The sequence below is a fragment of the Staurois parvus genome, unplaced genomic scaffold, assembly GCF_062004578.1.
Source record: "Staurois parvus isolate SC_StPar_1 unplaced genomic scaffold, SC_StPar_1.0 ptg000438l, whole genome shotgun sequence".
Taxonomy (NCBI): Eukaryota; Metazoa; Chordata; class Amphibia; order Anura; family Ranidae; genus Staurois; species Staurois parvus.
Window position 1 is genome coordinate 1,632,680 of NW_028318234.1, and position 17,910 is coordinate 1,650,589.

A 17,910-nucleotide genomic window follows, 5' to 3' on the forward strand; every position below is an offset into this window, starting at 1 on the left:
TATAAGAAGATAGCAAAGCGTTTTCAGATGTCAATATCCTCTGTTCGGAATGTAATTAAGAAATGGCAGTCATCAGGAACAGTGGAAGTTAAAGCAACATCTGGAAGACCAAGAAAAATATCAGACAGAACAGCTCGCAGGATTGTGAGAAAAAGAATTCAAAACCCATGTTTGACTGCACGATCCCTCCAGAAAGATCTGGCAGACACTGGTGTTGTGGTACACTATTCCACTATAAAGAGATACTTGTACAAATATGGTCTTCATGGAAGAGTCATCAGAAGAAAACCTCTTCTATGTCCTCATCACAAAAATCTTCGTTTGAACTTTGCAACTGAACATATAGACAAGCCTGATGCATTTTGGAAACAAGTTCTGTGGACCGATGAGGTTAAAAATTGAACTTTTTGGCCGGAATGAGCAAAGGTACGTTTGGAGAAGAAGGGGCACAGAATTTAATGAAAAGAACCTCTGTCCAACTGTTAAGCATGGGGTTGGATCAATCATTATTTGGGGTTGTGTTGCAGCCAGTGGCACAGGGAACATCTCACGAGTAGAAAGAAAAATGGATTCAATAAATTTTCAGCAAATTTTGGATGGTAACTTGATGCCATCTGTGAAAAATCTGAAGTTAAAGAGAGGATGGCTTCTACAAATGGATAATGATCCTAAACACACCTCGAAATCCACGGGGGATTACATCAAGAGGCGTAAACTGAAGGTTTTGCCATGGCCTTCACAATCTCCTGACCTCAACATAATTGAAAATCTATGGATAGACCTTAAAAGAGCAGTGCGTGACAGACAGCCCAGAAATCTCAAAGAACTGGAAGACTTTTGTAAGGAAGAATGGGCAAAGATACCTCAAACAAGAATTGAAAGACTCTTGGCTGGCTACAAAAAGCGTTTGCAAGCTGTGATACTTGCCAAAGGGGGCAGTACAAGATATTAACTCTGCAGGGTGCCCAAACTTTTGCAGACGCCATTTTTTTGTTTTCTGTTATTTTGAAAGTGTAAATGATGGAAATAAAATCTAACTTCTGTTGACATATTATAAGAATGTCTAATCTGTAATTTGATGCCTTTTGGAGATTTTTCCATCTTTCCTTTGCTTCTTTATGCACATTAATACAAATTTTTAGCTGGGGTGCCCAAACTTTCGATCCCCACTGTATATGTGTGTGTGTATATATATATATATATATATATATATATATATATATACATACACATATATATATATATATATATATATATATATATATATATATATATATACACATATATATATACACACACACACATACACATACATACATACACACATACTTATTTCTTTTTCTGTAACACTTTAGCTCCATTTTAAGTTGGACCTTGAGATAAAATGCAAGGTTGCTGATAATGTTGTGGCCTCCACTCCTGTAAAAAATCTCAGAATAATAGTTCATCCTAAAGGTATCTGTAATGAAAGAAAAGCTAGATTTTACATAACTTACCCACTGTCTTCTGTATCATGGCACCTAAATGAGGGTGATGTGACACTCTTTCCAGCAAGATCTCGAGGAATGCAGAGTAGCCCAGATCTTGAGAAGATACACTAGCAATAGACTGGAGTGCCTTCTCGCAATATCAGAAGGACGTCATGTTCAGAGATATAGCAGATGGGGATAAGATAATACAGTAATCTAACAGTTTACTCGAAGCCAACCATAGATGGGTCGAATCTCCAGCAGTTCAGCAGGGGCCAGCCAAGATCTGATCCATCCCGGGCAGGTTGGTTGTGCAACTAGCCTGTTGGATTTTTTTAAATGCGTTTACTTGTGGTGACTATAGCTGCTAGCACTATTCATTGTGTTCTGCCGCCTGGGAAGGCTCCCTACCGGCAGAACACAATAATGCTGTAGGAGGTAGGTGGATGGAAAGAAAAATCACATAATCTATGGGCTGCTTTACAGGCAGCTGTGGGACATACTATCAGAGAGTGATAGGATCAACAATACAGATCACAAAAATCAGAATAAATTTAGCAATACCTATTTTTATACATTAACTCAATGTCAAATGGGCCAGCATTACAGCAAAGCAACTAGCACTTTCAGAAGGCAAGGTCAGCAATAGCAGGTTGTCTACATACAATCTCTAACTGTGGTGCCTATTTTTATTACTGTAATTCTTTTATATGAAGTCAGCATATTCTGCTACATTATAAAAAAGGGAAATAAAAATAAAATGCAATGCAAACAAAACCTACAGCAACACACAAAACAATTGCATGCACAACAATGTTGAGAAGTACAAAAGTGCTTTTACTGACATCCAAATACATATTACTTTAGTATTGGTTAGAAGTAAAATCTTTCATTATACACTATGAATTTGTCTTGTCCCAGATCTGTCACCATGTTAGCACTGAACATGTGGTGGTCTGTGTACCCCATAAATCTGTGACTTGAAGAAGGACATCCACAAATGGTCACCATCAAATTTAGCTGAGCAGTTCTGCAAAGAAGAGTGGGCAAATATTGCAAAGTCTAGATGTGCAAAGTTAGTAGAGACATATTCCAACTAACTAAAGGCTGGAATGAAAGCAAAAGGTGGTTCAACAAAACACTGATCGACGCTTCCTAATTTGCAACGGGTTCTTGAGCGCTTTTCCTTGATCTCGGGTCTACGTATTAATTTGGATAAAACCGTTGCTCTCAATATTACTTTGGCTTCAGATTTGGTTTCGCGCCTACAATCCCACTTCCCTTACCGGTGGGCTTCCTCTTCTCTTGAATACTTGGGCATTCGCTTGACCCCCACCTATGACTCCCTTTTTGCTGCAAATTATTATCCTTTGCTTAGCTCCTTATCTTCTCTTATGCATTCCTGGCAATTTCCGCACCTGTCTTGGATAGGACGGGTTCATTCAGTGAAAATGACCATCTTGCCGAAATTGTTATATTATTTTCGCACCCTCCCAGTGCAAGTTCCCCCTCATTTTCTTCGGTTGCTTCAGGCGAAGTTTATGCGTTTTATCTGGGCCAATAAGCATCCCAGAGTTTCTAGAAATACGCGCTTTGCTCATAGACTCCAAGGTGGTCTTGGGGTACCCAATGTAACTAAGTATTATCAGGCGAGCCAAATTGCCCCGCTGTCTATGTTGCACGCTTCCTCCGATGTTCCTCTCTGGGTCCTGCTGGAACTGCCTAATTGTGCCCCTATCGCACTATCGACACTTCTATGGCTTCCCCCTGCCCTGCGCCCTACGGCGCTGAGTCCGATGTTGCTCCATGGCCTACGAGTCTGGGACTCGGTACGTTACTCCAGTGGCCTGATGTCACCTTTCTTGCCCTTGCTTCCAATCGTTAATAACCCTCTTTTCCCGCCGGGTCTAGATCACCCGAGGGCATTTTCTTGGTGGGTGGCTCATGGTTTCTCACAGGTGCGACACTTTTTGATTTTTCGGTCCTTTCCCACCTGGAATGTCCTCCGGGAGTCTCGGGATGTTCCCCCAGCGGAATTTTTTCGGTACCTTCAATTGCGGCACTGGCTACTCTCGCTGAGGGCCACTTCTGCTTTCCCATATCAGACATCTGCCTTTGAACGGCTTTGCCAGCAGCGTCCGGGCGCCCCAGGCCTTATCTCCCTTCTTTACGCAGCTTTGAACAGATGCTCGTCGCACACTTCTCTTTCATATGTAGTTCAGTGGGAACGCGACCTGGGAGTGGCTGTGGATCCGGAGGACTGGAATAAAGCCTGGTCACTCATAGCTAAATGTTCGTTTAATATGACCGCGCTGGAAGCAGCCTATAAGGTATTGTTTCGTTGGTATTGGGTGCCGGCTCGTTTGGCCCAGGCTAACCCTGCCTGTAGTGATCGATGTTTTCGGGGTTGTGGCCATCGTGGCGATGTACTGCATATCTGGTGGTCATGCCCGAGGTTGGTTCGTTTTTGGTCTCGTGTGTTTGGCCTCCTTTTCACTTTGTTTCATCTCTCCATACGCCGGGATGCTCGGTATGCTTTGCTTCATTGCCCCATACCGGGCCTCTTGGCTCGTCAGCAGCGATTGGCTTCCTATTTGTTTTTATCGGCCACTAGGACAATTGCCCAGGCCTGGAAGAGTCCGTTTGTACTTTTTCAGGGGGTGCGGGATCGTATGACTACTATGATGCTCAATGAACAGATGTCGAGTATATGCAATGACTCTCAACATAAATTTTTGAAAATATGGGAACCGTGGTTGCAATATGCCTTTCCCACGCTCCCCCCGGCCAGTGTAGGGAGGTGATGGAGTTTTGTATTGGCGCTCATGGACCCTTGCTCTCTGGTGTGTGTTTTTGTTTTTGTTTTTTCTCTTTCTTTCTTCTCTGCTTTTCTTCTTTCCTTTTCTGTTTGTTTTGATGTGACAGTGGACAGCTGTCTTTAGTTGCGATAATCTGAGTTTCACTGATGTTATTGTAACCTATGTGCCATTGATAGCCCCTACGTGGGCATACGTTTTGCCTTATTGGAATTAGAGCGTTGTCTGCTCTATTATACATTTTCTATCGGTGCAATTGATAGCCCCTGCGTGGGCGTGTTTTGTTGCCTCTGTTTTATACTGTTTAAAATTAATAAAAACCATTGAAATACAACAAAACACTGATGCAAGGGGGTGATCTCATTTCCAACTCAGTGATTCTGTGTTTGAATTTTTTTCTGACATGTTGGTCTTATGTCTTTCACTTGGATGTTATATGCTGCGCTAAGTAAATACAGCTGGATAAAACAAAAACTGTGCCTGTCTTCATTTCAGGCTGCAAAGCAACAAAATGTGATTATTTTAAAGAGGTGTGATTATTTTCTATACCCACTGTATAATTTATTAAAAAGAGTGTCCCATTAATTCTTATTATATACTTTGTTCTAAACCAGAATTATTTTTTTATCTAGGCAAAAAACAGCAGATTGTGTTTTTCAGCAATAGGAGAAGTCATGTGACTGGTAACCACACATTTGGCTCAGACATGTGACATCTCCTTCTAATTTCCCAATCTAAGCCTGAAGTATGGAGAAACCCTGAAGTATTTCCTGTACTGGCAGTATGTATTGATCATCAGCAGCCAAGTATTTCAACGCTCCAGTCTTCTACAGAAGTAACCCATTCCTCTACACTGCTCTTTTGCAAACTTGCAAAAGTTAAAGGCGCAGTCCAGTGAAAGAAACAAAAACATTGCATTGTAAGGGTTAGACCACCCAAATGGGACATTTGCATTACAGGTGGAGTCTGGTAGACTCAGGCTTTTGCGTTATATCTCGAGGACCTGAATTTCCCCAACACATGTCCTGGCCCTGTCTGTGCCCATTTGGAGTGTCATAGTGTTCTGATTCTACCTGTTGCATTTGTAGTATAAGGTAAGTAACTCTAAATGAAACTTGGTAAGCGAGAGATCTTGTAATTGAAGGAAGATTCAAGAGATCTCACCAGCATAGTTCATGAGACATAAGATATGGAGGTTGATTTACTTAAACTATTAAGTGTAAAATCTGGTGAAGCTCTTCATAGAAACCAATCAGCTTCCAGTTCCTTTTTGTCAAAGTTTAATTGAACAAGTTGAAGTTAGAAACTGATTGGCTACCATGCTCAGCTGCTCCAGGCTTTGCACTCTCCGGTTTTAGTAAATCAACCCTGTGGAATCCACAATATTTTTTTTTCTTCATTATGTTTCATATTGAAAAAATAAAAACTGAGGGTTTTTATCAGCAAAAATTAAATATTGCATATGTATATATTCCATAGCTATCATTTTCAGCCAAGTGAAGCTCAGTACTAGTTCTGTGCTCTAAGAAGTTTTTTTTCCCACAGTCACTATAGCACGAATAGATCAGAATGACTCAGAAGAGGAACACCCTCCTCCTCTCCTAAGAAAGATGACATCAAGTGTATGCACATATGCAGCCTCACTGAAGGGAGTCTTCTTTCATAGATATAAACAACATAAAGCATACACATACATGGTGTCGCTGCGATGGTTATGAGTAGCAGAATGTGTTTGGTTTTTATGCTTTTGTTGTATACAATCTTTGTTTTTCAAATAAATATATAACAAAGCATTTTCAAAAACTATGGGTTTGCTAGAGACTGCACAGCAGAAGAAGCTTCCTTTTATACACAGCTGTCTCTTCTTGAATCTTTGTACTGAGCCCTGTGATAAGGGAAGAGTAATAGGTCTAAATTGTTCAGTTCAAGTATGAAAATTTACCTTGATCTACCAATAATTTTAAAATGGTAGGCAGAGGAGACAATGAAAGTAGCATTGCAGCTCTACAAAATATTTTATAATATTTACATGCAATATTTAATTATCGGACCAAAACCTTCATTTACTTAAGCTTAACTGGCTTAAAAAAAATGCTGCTCTTAGAGGAGTTTTGCTTGTAAAAGCAACTAATGTTATCCTAAACATTAGGTTGTCCAGAGGCATTTTTAAGGTCAGCGTTTAGAGGCAGAAAAAAACCCTTCTGTTTTGCATAATTAGGCTCCATGTACACGGAACATTTGGAAAACACTTCTGAACGATGGAAACTGACTGCTGGAAAACGTAGGTTAAAAAACATCTGTTTAGCCACGTTTGCATACCGCGTTTATGCGCATTTATGTGTGTTTGCGTTTAGAAGCATTTTTTAAAGATAACATCAGGAGACCCTCCAAAATGCCCAGAATGCACTGAAAACAGTAAAAAATTAACTATTTCAGACATTTTGAGAGAAATAGAGAGAGCATAAGCAGAGAGAGCAGTATGTGTTGAGATGACCTGTCTTTTCTGGTTGTATTCACTATGGATCCCATCATGAGCATAATGCTACCATATTTTCTACCATATTTTCCTTCATGGTTCTACCATATTTTCCTTCATGCAAAACTTGGAACTGACTGTGCTGGTGTACCGGGTCCATTTGAATACATGGAAAACGCTTCGCATGCATTTCTGATGATGAAAAAAGGCTCTGGACAGCATCTGGACATGGAACAAATGCTTCTAAACGCAAACGCTTATTATTATAATACAGGATTTATATAGCGCCAACAGTTTGCGCAGAGCTTTACAAAATGAAGGCAGACATTCCAGTTACAATACAATTTGGTACAAAAGGGAAACAGAGGGCCAGGCTCATTAGAGCTTACAATCTAGGAGGAGGGGTTGAGTGATACAAAAGGTAATAGCTGTGGGGGGGGATGAGCTGATGGAGGAAATAAAAGGAAGTTTACTAGGTAGAAGCAGGATAGACTTCTTTAAAGAGAAAGGTTTTCAGGGATCGTTCAAAGGTGGATAGATTAGGAGACAGCTGGACAGATTGGGGTAGAGAGTTCCATAGGATGGGAGAAGCTCGGGAGAAGTCCTGGAGGCAAGTATGGGAGGAGGTGACATGGGAACTAGAGAGCAGAAGGTCTTGGAAGGATCGAAGAGAGCGATTTGGTTGATATTTTGAGACCAGGTTGGTGATGTAGCTGGGGGCAGAGTTGTGGATGGCTTTGTAAGTTGTTGTTAGCATTTTGAATTTTATTCGTTGGGTGAGTGGAAGCCAGTGGAGGGATTGGCAGAGAGGGGTAGCAGACACTGAACGGTTGGGAAGGTGGATGACCCTGGCAGCAGCATTCATGATGGACTGGAGGGGGGGATAGCCTGTGTAAAGGTAAGCCAACGAGGAAGGAGTTGCAGTAGTCGAGGCGAGAGATGACCAGGGAGTGAATTAGGAGCTTTGTGGTACCATTGGTTAAAAAGGGGCTTATTCTGGAGATGTTGCGGAAGTTGAGGCGGCATGATTTGGACAGGGATTGGATGTGGGCCTGAAAGGATAGTTCAGAATACAGGGTTACACCTAGCACCTTGAAGTGCAGGGATGGGTTGATAGTGGTGCTATTGATCCTGACCGAGAAATCAGGGAAAGAGGCACGTGGGGGAGGAAATATTATGAGCTCTGTTTTGGATAGATTGAGTTTTAGGAATGCAGTACACAGTTAGCCGCATTTACACGCATTTGGCATTTGAAACGCTGATAAAATCTACTCCTGAACACAAGATTGGTGCATTCAAAAACACGACTGTAATCTCAACTGACTGTAAATGACTGTAGATGGCATTGTGTACATGGACACATAGGAAAACATTAGGGAAAGTTCAGGGGCTGCTAAAAAAAAAAAAAAACGCAGAAAAGCTCCTGAATGTGAGTTTATCAGATGCAGTGTACATGAACCCTTAGAGCATTTTTGTGGCAGAAATATATGCTGAACACTCCTAAATTCTGTAAAACATAAAAAAAAAAACGCTCAAAATTTTCATTTTCTTCTGCAAGGAGCACTGGTGTTTTCTTAAGCCAGAGAGCATGGAGCCTGGAAGTGGTGCATCCAGGGATTTGCTCTTGTGCAGCCCATGCTCGAGTACAGCTAGTGAACAGCCATTCATTACTATGAGTGGCTGTATGCTCCAGCTGCATCTCTATCGGGTACAGAAAGGCTCCTGCAATGTATGCCCAAGTGTGTCCAAGTTCATGAGACCATAAAAAGGGGAACCTTTTTTTTTTTTCATGAACATTATATAGAAATGTGCAATCTCATGAAACATTTTCAAACCTGAACTTTCGTATCTGTACAGTTTCACACTGCAGTGCCTCCCCCCCCCCTGCCCTTTTGTGTAGGTGGATAGGAATGAGCATAATACTGCATTGTACCCCTAAATGTTAAAAAGGCTGTGACCAGAGACGCAGCAAACAGAATCTTTGGGAACCAGTTGTAAAGCTGGGAGGAGGACTGTGGGAGTTAACAACAAGGTAAGTATTTATTTCTATCCACCTAGACAAAATGAGCATTTAACCCTTGCAATGCAAGGGAAGGAGGCCACCGCAAGATGAAGTTTTACAGATACCCAGAGTTCAGATTTAGAGAACACAGTTCTCTAAATCTGAACACAGGAATAGCACAGTGGCTAAGTGGTTAGCACTTCCTCCTGACAGTACTAGGGTCGTTGGTTTGAATCCCAACCACGGCACCACCTGCCTGGAGTTTGCATGTTCTCCCTGTGCCTGTGTGGGTTTCCTCCGGGTACTCCGGTTTCCTCCCACACTCCAAAGACATGCAGGTAGGTTAATTGGATCCTGTCTAAATTGGCCCTAGTACATGTATGTATGAATGTAAGTTAGGGGCCTTAGATTATGCGCCCCTTAAAGGTTAGGCACTGATGTGAACATACAATATATATGTAAAGCGCTGCGTAAATTGACAGCGATATAAGTACCTGAAATAAATAATAATAAATAATATGTCATTTCTGGATTGCAACTGAGGATCCAGTAACCTCCGCAATATGGCCACACCAGTTCATTCTGAATAATATGTAATAGCCAGCAGCCACCAGCTACTCTTACTTGTATGTGCTTCAGCGTTTGCCACATAGATGAAGCCTTCCACCACCCGGCACACTTCCTGCACTTGTGGAATGAGAGTGTAGAGAACTTTCGGATTTCTGTCCTGTGGATTGTCTGCCAGGAACATCTTATTGGCTGATGCACTCTGCTCTGCTCGCGCTCTGTCACGCTCCATGCTAAAAGAGGAGAGAAATGATTTAGTGCTATCACAAATATTGCTTCCAAACCTTCTAATACCAACATTAAAGCAATATTGAATTGTCTATGTATACCCCAAAGTTTTTTATTCCTAGTTTTGAATGGAGTAGGGAACAGTCAGAACCCCTGTGAGGTTTGTGTTGCGGTCAGTGTCCAGCTATGGAGATGCAGCTGCTCTGTGTCTTGATCACCCCTGACAGTGGGGTCTGAAAAATCCAAAATTTTACAGTTGTCACCAGAACAGCATAAGAGGGGCTCTCTTCCAATGAAGACCCCAGTTCTAGTGACAACTGTGTCAGAGGGGAATTCCCCTGACTATTATCACCCTGCATGGAAATATGTTACCAGCACTGGTTTTGCCCCCACTTTAGATCTAGATCAGGGGTCTCCAAACTTTTTAAACAAAGGCCTGGTTTACTGTCTTTCAGACTTTAGGAGGGTCGGAGTGACCAGTGGGAGTAGAAAATGTCCCAGAGTCAGGAGTAAACAAAAATGACATCGTGCATGTAGTCAATGGAAAGAGGAATAGTGTCCAGTCATTGGTATTAGTTGAACAGTACCCCATCATTGGTGTCAGGGGAAGGAATAGTGCCCCATCATTGGTGTCAGGGGGAGGAATAGTGCCCCATCATTGGTGTCAGGGGGAGGAATAGTGCCCCATCATTGGTGTCAGGGGGAGGAATAGTGCCCCATCATTGGTGTCAGGGGGAGGAATAGTGACCCATCATTAATGTCAGTGGGAGGAATAGTTCCCCATCATTAATGTCAGTGGGAGGAATAGTGTCCCATCATTGGTGTTAGGGGGAGGAATAGTACCCCATCATTAGTATCAGTGGGATGAATAGTGTCCCATTATTGGTATCAGTGGAATAGTACCCCATCATTAGTATCAGTGGGAGGAATAGTGCCCCATCATTGGTATCAGAGGAAGGAATAGTGCCCCATCCTTGGTATTAGTTGGAGAAATAGTACCTAATTGTTTATATCAGTGGGAGGAATTGTGCCCCATCATTGGTGTCAGTGAAAGTAAAAATGCCCCATAGTTGGTGCCAGTGGAAGAAATGGTGCCTCCTTATTGGTATCAGTGGGAGGAATAGCACTCTGTGGGTTGAATAGAGGCAAGCAAAGGGTCGCAGTTTGGAGACCACTGATCTAGAGTGTACCCATTATAGTCTTATGCACACGGCCGCACAACATAAAAACCGGGCATATTTCCATGCCAGGAAGCCCCAGGCGCTGTGTGTTGCCAACCACAGAACCAATGGCTGTGCATGCTGAATACACACACACACACACACACACACACACACACACACACACACACACACACACACGTACGAACACATACCCACTTTGTATTCATGCTTCCTGACTCTGTTTTGTTCCACAAGTGAGACGGGAAGTCCTCATCCCATTGCTGGAACACAGCGCTGTATACTGTATGTAGCTGAGGCTGTGTACAGTTAATACAGCATGCCCAACAAGTGCACCTGTTAGTGAAATAAATAGTTTGGTTGGGCCAGCTTGGTCCACACAAACTTTTTAAAGGGATTTTAAACATAGAAATCAGCTTTAAGTATAGAGGTATAATTGCTTAGCATATTCCCTGCTCCAGTGTTCTGGTTCTCTCCTCTCTTCTTGGGGCACTCAGAGTTGTGAGTGGGCCCTTGCTGCTTCAAGTACAATGCGGGACTATTGGTCCTGATTGTATGGGATGACATCAGAGTATGTCTGCTGGCAGGAGTGCCTTAGATAAAGCTGCCCATAGATGGATCGAAATTCGGATGCTTCAGAAGGGACTGAATGAATTTTGTGAGAAGTTGATCTACTGTAATGATTGACTGCTCATGAATGGTAATGTTGGAAAAAATTTAGTTTGATTAGTACAGCAGCCAACTGGCTGCAGCGCTGATCAGTGTCATCTGACAGTGGAGGATTCCCATTGTCAGAATACAACAGGACATTGGGGAATATTCCTTTATCCACCTCAAATATGTGGGTGGGTAGGGGAATCTTTTTTTTTTTTTTTTTTTTTTTTTTTAAAGCTAGCTGGCTGTTAAAAAAAAAAAAAAAAAAAAAAAAGAGATATCCATGTATGGCCAGCTTAAAATGATACTGAAGGTATTTAGTTTTTTTTTTAATAACAAACATGTTATGCTTGCCTGCTCTGTGTAATGGTTTTGCACAGAGCAGCCTTGATGATCCTCTTCTGGGGTCCCCTGCTCCCCGTTCCCTGCTGTTGAGTGTCCCCGTAGCAAGCCGCTTGCTATGGGGGCACTCATGCTTATACTCACCTTTCATTCCCTCACCCATTGTTTAATTGATCCTCCCCATGATGCAGCAGGGACAGATTACTTAGTTCTATGTCAGCTCTGAACAGAGCGAATTACAGCTCACACAGGGCTTTTTTATTTACTTTGCTCCAGTGGATGAATGGGGCAGAAAACTAAGGTGGAATATAAGCAGCAGGGTAAATACTGAAAGTGAACCTATTGCTTTGCCGTGGATAGGCAAATCACAGACTTACTTTAAAACTGCATGTCAGGCAAACAGTCAGATACACAGATTAAGTACATTAAAAAAAACTGCTCTATCAAAGGATCTGTAATTCTGCCTATCTAATCTTGAGATTTACACAGTCACAGCTTTGCCACACAGCCTATGTAACAGGGCAGGAAATGTGATTTCTCTCTGTTGCAGTTCAGTAACACAAGTCTTGTCCCCTGAGTCTGTGACTGGACAGTGAAAGAAGAAGCAGCACACTGATAAGCTCATCCCTGTGGCACTCTGCTCTCTCCTATTAGCATGTTCCTTGTTAGCACATAAGCACTACAGCACAACTGATTGGCTCCATGTGTATATTGCAAGAGGGTGATGCAAATTCAGCACTTACACTGCTTGTATTTAATTTACATTTAACGATGTACTGATGAACAGAGGGCTGTGGTATTTTGTGCTGTCTGATGTTCCACCTTAAGTACATGAAATCTAGCATCCTATTTTGCAATCATACGGGGCTCCTGTGATTTTAGGCTGATCACTTGTTTCTGATTATTCACATTTTGACCAGCAGCAGACATATTTTAGATTGTGAATGCCCTGTAATGTCTGCAGAGAACAAGTTGGAAAGTCATTTTGACCATTATTCCCCATTCTTACCAGACAAAAAAAAAAAAAAGAATAATTTTGTACCTAGAGTGTTCTGATCATCATTCAATTCATCATACAGTAAATACACATCAGTTAAAATTACCCCCTTAGAGGCAAGTGAGAGCATAACCTACTTTCCCAGGGCTTCATTTTTTTATCTAGGCATAAATGTAGAGCTCTAATGTACCTTTCATCAGTAATCTGGTGATCTGAGAACCCCTACTATTGATCCAAAAAAAAAATACCAAACACACCTACTCACATGCAGCCTAATGTACTGAAGTGTCAGTACTAGGATCCCCAAAGCCACCAATCAATAAAAAAAAAGGACATCCAAGAGGCACTGGGATGTCAATCCTTATCCACACAAGGCATTGAAAACAGAGTGCTCATTCAAAGAGCTCACTGGTTCTGGTTAGGCAGCTCACAAGACAATGGAGCTACCCTCTAGTAGGGTACCCAGAAAGTCATCCAAAGCAAACATCAAAAGAAAGAGCACCAGACCGAATGGTAAAGAAATACAAATCGCTTTAGTGGTTCACAGATAAAAAAACATCCAATGCAGTTCGGTGGTCAAAAACACCCCCTTCTCATCATGGCATTTGATAGGGATCGTGAAAGAGCTCTTCTATTGTAATCTATATGGAAAAGGCGTTCGTGAATCACAGGAATTAATAATGAATGGTGACAGCATTATCCACTTGTGGACCAGCCACACACCCATACGTTGCTGGACTTTCAGAGGTTATACCAGGATGATGCCTGCAGCGGCAGCCGTCGTCCCAGTAATGTTTTTTTTTTTAGCCGGCGGTCAGCTTTCTTGTAAAAGCAACCTTAGCGGCTGGATTGCTTTTACAAACAGAAAGAAAGGAGGTCCACCACTCCCGCTGCCTTTCACGGCTCTCTTGGGGTCTCCCGTTCCACTGGGAGACCCAAGTGTTCAGCCGGCAGTTCTGCAGGCTAACCATAGAGCCGATTGGGGACCGGAATGGCTCTGATCATCTCTGTGGTCTAAGAAACCGAAAGCGATGCGCATTTTATCACTTCCAGTTTTGCGGTTGTAAACAAACCCTTAGGGGATTGAAAAAAGGATCGAATCATATTGATCTTGTTATGATCCGAAGCTTTAAAAAGGAAGAGGAGAGATTTGGGGGTCTAATAGACCCCAGACCTCTCACTTATAAGTACCTTTCACCAGTGGTGTATTTAGGTTTTGTGCTACCCTAGGCAACACAAAAATTGTGTGCCCCTTCCCAATGAGAGAACGAGAGAGTTCTAGGAGTGTGTGTGTATTATTTCTCTGTCTTCCCTCTCTCTCTCTTTCCTCTCTCTCTCTCCCCTACTAGCACATATTTCCCCCATTCCTCCTAGCAAATACCACCCCCCTTTCCAAATCCCAATTACACTTCCTAGAAAAAGTGGAGAGGAAAGAGCTTGGAGGAGGTAAGCTGTGTTGTGGTCTCTGGGCTCTCCCTCCTGTCGTCCAAGCAGCACATGATACACGATCACTGATAGACCTATGGGACTGTATACACAAACACAGTATGATTACCCCCCCCCCCCCCACCTCCTCCAAGGGCTGCTGACCTCCGGGCAGCAGGAAATGTGAGCAGGGGGTGGTAATCATACTGTGTGTATGCAGTCACATATGATCTATCAGTGATCGTGTATCAAGTACTGCATGGACAACAGGAGGGAGAGGCCAGAGAACACAACACAGCTCACCTCCTCCTAGCTCTTTCCTCTCCGCCACTTCTCCTCTCCCTGCTCTAGGCTTTCCCCTGGTCCCAGCTCTGAGTGCGGGCTGGGGAAGGAGCTCAGTGGAGAGCAGCCACTCAGGAACACCAGGGAACCCCCTGGATCCAGCCAGGTCTGTCTCTCCCTCAGCAGCAGAAAGCCGATGGGAGGGAGAGGAGGAGAAACCTCAAACCGGCTTTCAGCTGTTGGAGGGAAAGATGCACAGTGCATCCTTCTGCAACTGCTCTCCCCCACCACACCGATCCTCCTGCTGTCCAGGACACCTACAGGAGTACCGGTGCTACCCTTCAGATTGCGGCCCTGTATGGCTCTGTCCGCCACTGCTCACCAGGTCCCTTCCTCTGGGGGGGTGGTGCCACCCCCCTAAAAATTGCCGCCCTAGGCAAACACCTTGTTTCCCTTGCGGTAGATACGTCCTTACCTGTCACTGCCTATTGGTATCACAGGGGATATTTATATTCCCTGTGTTAACAGTACAGGTAATTAAAAAAAAAAGGGACAATGTAAAGAAAAATAAAAATGTCAAAAGCACCCTGTGCTCATGAGCAAAGGCAAATGCACACGTTGGTCCTGCACACATACGTAAACAGCAATCGCACCACACATGTGGTGTATCACCAAGAACGTCAGATCAAGGGCATTAATTCTAGCACCAGACCCTCTGTGTAAATCTAAAGTGGTAACCTGTAAAGGCTTTAAAAGGGTCACCTATGAAAATTAAAATTTACGTCGTTTGTCGCCGCTGCACAGGTGTGTTGAATTTTAAAGACTGACATGTTTGGTATCCATTTACTCGCCATAAAATCATTATTTTATATTTTACATAACAATTGGATATTATATTCTTTTTGTGCATTAAAATTCAAAAAAGTGTATTTAAAAATAAAAAATAATTTTGCAAATACATAAAAATTTGCAATGACCACCATTTTATTCTCTAGGACCTCTGCTGAAAAAAACAATGTTTGGGGGTTCTAAGTAATTTTCTATCAAAAAAAAAAAAAAAAGCAAAAGCCTCGTCTTAAAGTGGTTATTGGCTGTGTTAGCAATGCTAGCTGGCACAGCCAGTTACCAACTCTTCTAATTCATTAACCTCCTTAGCGGTGTTCCCGAGTGTAGCTCGGGGTAAAATTTCTATACCAAAAGCGGTAACCCAGAGCTACACTCGGGCTTACCATGCGGCGCTGCTCTGGGGGTCCCTGCAGCACTTACCTTGTCCTTTGCTCCCACGATGTGTCCCCTCCAGCGTCCCCGGCCATCTCCTCCGGCCGATGCCGGCATCCGGCTTCTGTGTTCCGGTCCCTGTGACGTCGGGACGTACGGGAGCCGGAACTGGCGGGAAATTTGAATTTTTTTAAAAATGTAATTTTTGCTGTCATTGCTATGTCAATGCATTTCACATACATTTTGTCCCTACTGCTTTGTCCTGTGCCCTGCCTGCATTTTGACTGTTCTTTCTGCCTGGAAACTTAGAAAAGTCCATGGCGTCCAAAAAGCGTCCCTTTACGTCAAAATCAGTTTTAAAATAGCGATAGTAAATCAGAACCACTTGCAGAATTGAGTGATAATGATTCGTGGGGAAATTCGTCATCAGACACTGAAAATGATTTTGCGACTTTGCTCAGCGATGTGCGAATTTGCCTCTGTATTTCAAATTTCAGTGTTTTTGGTTTGATTATATTATTGAATTAAATTTATTATTATATTATTATTTTTTGTGATTATTTATTAAATTATAATTTATGATTTCGTGTTTCAAATTTTATCATATCCGGAATGTTTAATAGACTCTTGTTCGGACAGATTTCAGTGAGTTATTCCTAAAAATTACAGCCTACAATAAAAAACTACATATTTCCATGCAAAAAAATGGTACCGCTTTCAGCACAAAAAAAAAATCGGAAAGAATCATACCGCCAAGGAGGTTAACACCTTTTCCATACACCTCTGTGGGTGATTAGCTGTAAGTGCCCACACAGCCAGTGTATTGGTTCAGGGTTCAGTGGCTTCTGGGTTGAATCAGAGCACTACAGTGTGACTGTGCTGATCAGAATTGCTCTTTTTATCTCAAGCCCTGAAACTTTTTATATCATATTAATTAGAGCAGTAACTTATTCCTTGCTAAACAGCACAGTCTATGATTTCAACTGGACAAAGGGAAACCTGAAACCAGATGCTCTGCAGTCACTTTAGCTAACCCATGGTGCTCTGGAAATCCTCTGTCATGTCAACCGGATATGAAATACACAATTTAAAACCTTACAAGCCTAAAAACCCAAAACAATTATAGCTTCATGTTAGGCACTTACCGTGTAGTAGAATAGAGGGTTAAGATGTTACATTTATGTTGGTTATTTAATTGAAAAGTTACACCAGAGCCAATGCCTGTAAAAGAAAATATTAATGATGACTATATTTGACTTATACTGCATAACTCCACAGGAGGAGATCCACACCTCCCACAATGACTGAAGAAATGACACTCAAAATACAATCTAGTCTCCCATGGACATTCAGCAGACAGCCATTTTAGCTATGAAAAACACGACTAGAGAATATGTTGCCAACAGTCAATTCTTATACTGTATGTTTGCAACCCTATCCTTGTCATGTTTCTATCTACAGTTGCAAGAAAAAGTATGTGAACCCCTTGGGATTACGTGGAGTTTTGCATGAATTGGGCATAAAATGTGCTCTGAACGTCATGTAAGTCACAACAATAGAAGAACACAGTCTGCTGAACACAATACTACACAAACATTAGATGTTGCCATGGTTTAATTGCACATAACATGTAAACATTCACAGTGCTGGGAGGAAAAAGTATGTGAACCTTTGGACTTAACTGGTTGACCCTCTTTTGGTAGCAATAACCTCAACCAAACATTTCCTGTAGTTGCAGATCAGACCTGCACAACGATCTGGAGTCATTTTGGACCACTCCTCTTCACAAACCTGTTTCAGTGTAGCAATATTCTTGGGATGTCTGGTGTGAATCGCTCTCTTAAGGTCATGCCACAGCATTTCAATCGGGTTGAGGTCAGGACTCTGACTGGCACTGGCACTCCAGAAGGCGTATTCTGTGCTGTTGCAGCCATTGTTTTGTGGAATTACTTGTATGCTTTGGGTCATTGTCCTGTTGCATCACCCATCCTCTGCGGAGCTTCAGTTGGCGGACAGATGGTCGTACGTTTTCCTGCAAAATGTATTGATAAACTCTGAAATTCATTTTCCCATCAATGACAACAATCCGTCCAGGCCCTGAGGCAGCAAAGCAGCCCCAAACCATGATGCTCCCTCCGCCATGTTTTACAGTGGGGATGAGGTTTTGATGTTGGTGTGCTGTGCCTGTATTTCTCCACACATAGTGTTGTGTGTTCTTCCCAAACAACTCAATCTTGGTTTCATCTGTCCACA

At 42.4% G+C, this 17,910-nt stretch overlaps 1 protein-coding gene across 1 annotated transcript in view; it reads right to left on the minus strand.

Annotated features, from left to right (window-relative positions):
• Positions 1–17,910, minus strand: part of FBXO4 (F-box protein 4) — a 42,539-nt gene that overhangs the window by 14,049 nt on the left and 10,580 nt on the right. Inside the window, exons 4-5 of the mRNA XM_089687809.1 lie at positions 16,803–16,878; positions 9,388–9,563 (exon numbers count right to left, since the gene is read on the minus strand). Of these exons, the coding sequence (XP_089543935.1) occupies positions 9,388–9,563; positions 16,803–16,878 (252 nt within the window). The remainder of the gene's footprint in view (positions 1–9,387; positions 9,564–16,802; positions 16,879–17,910) is intronic.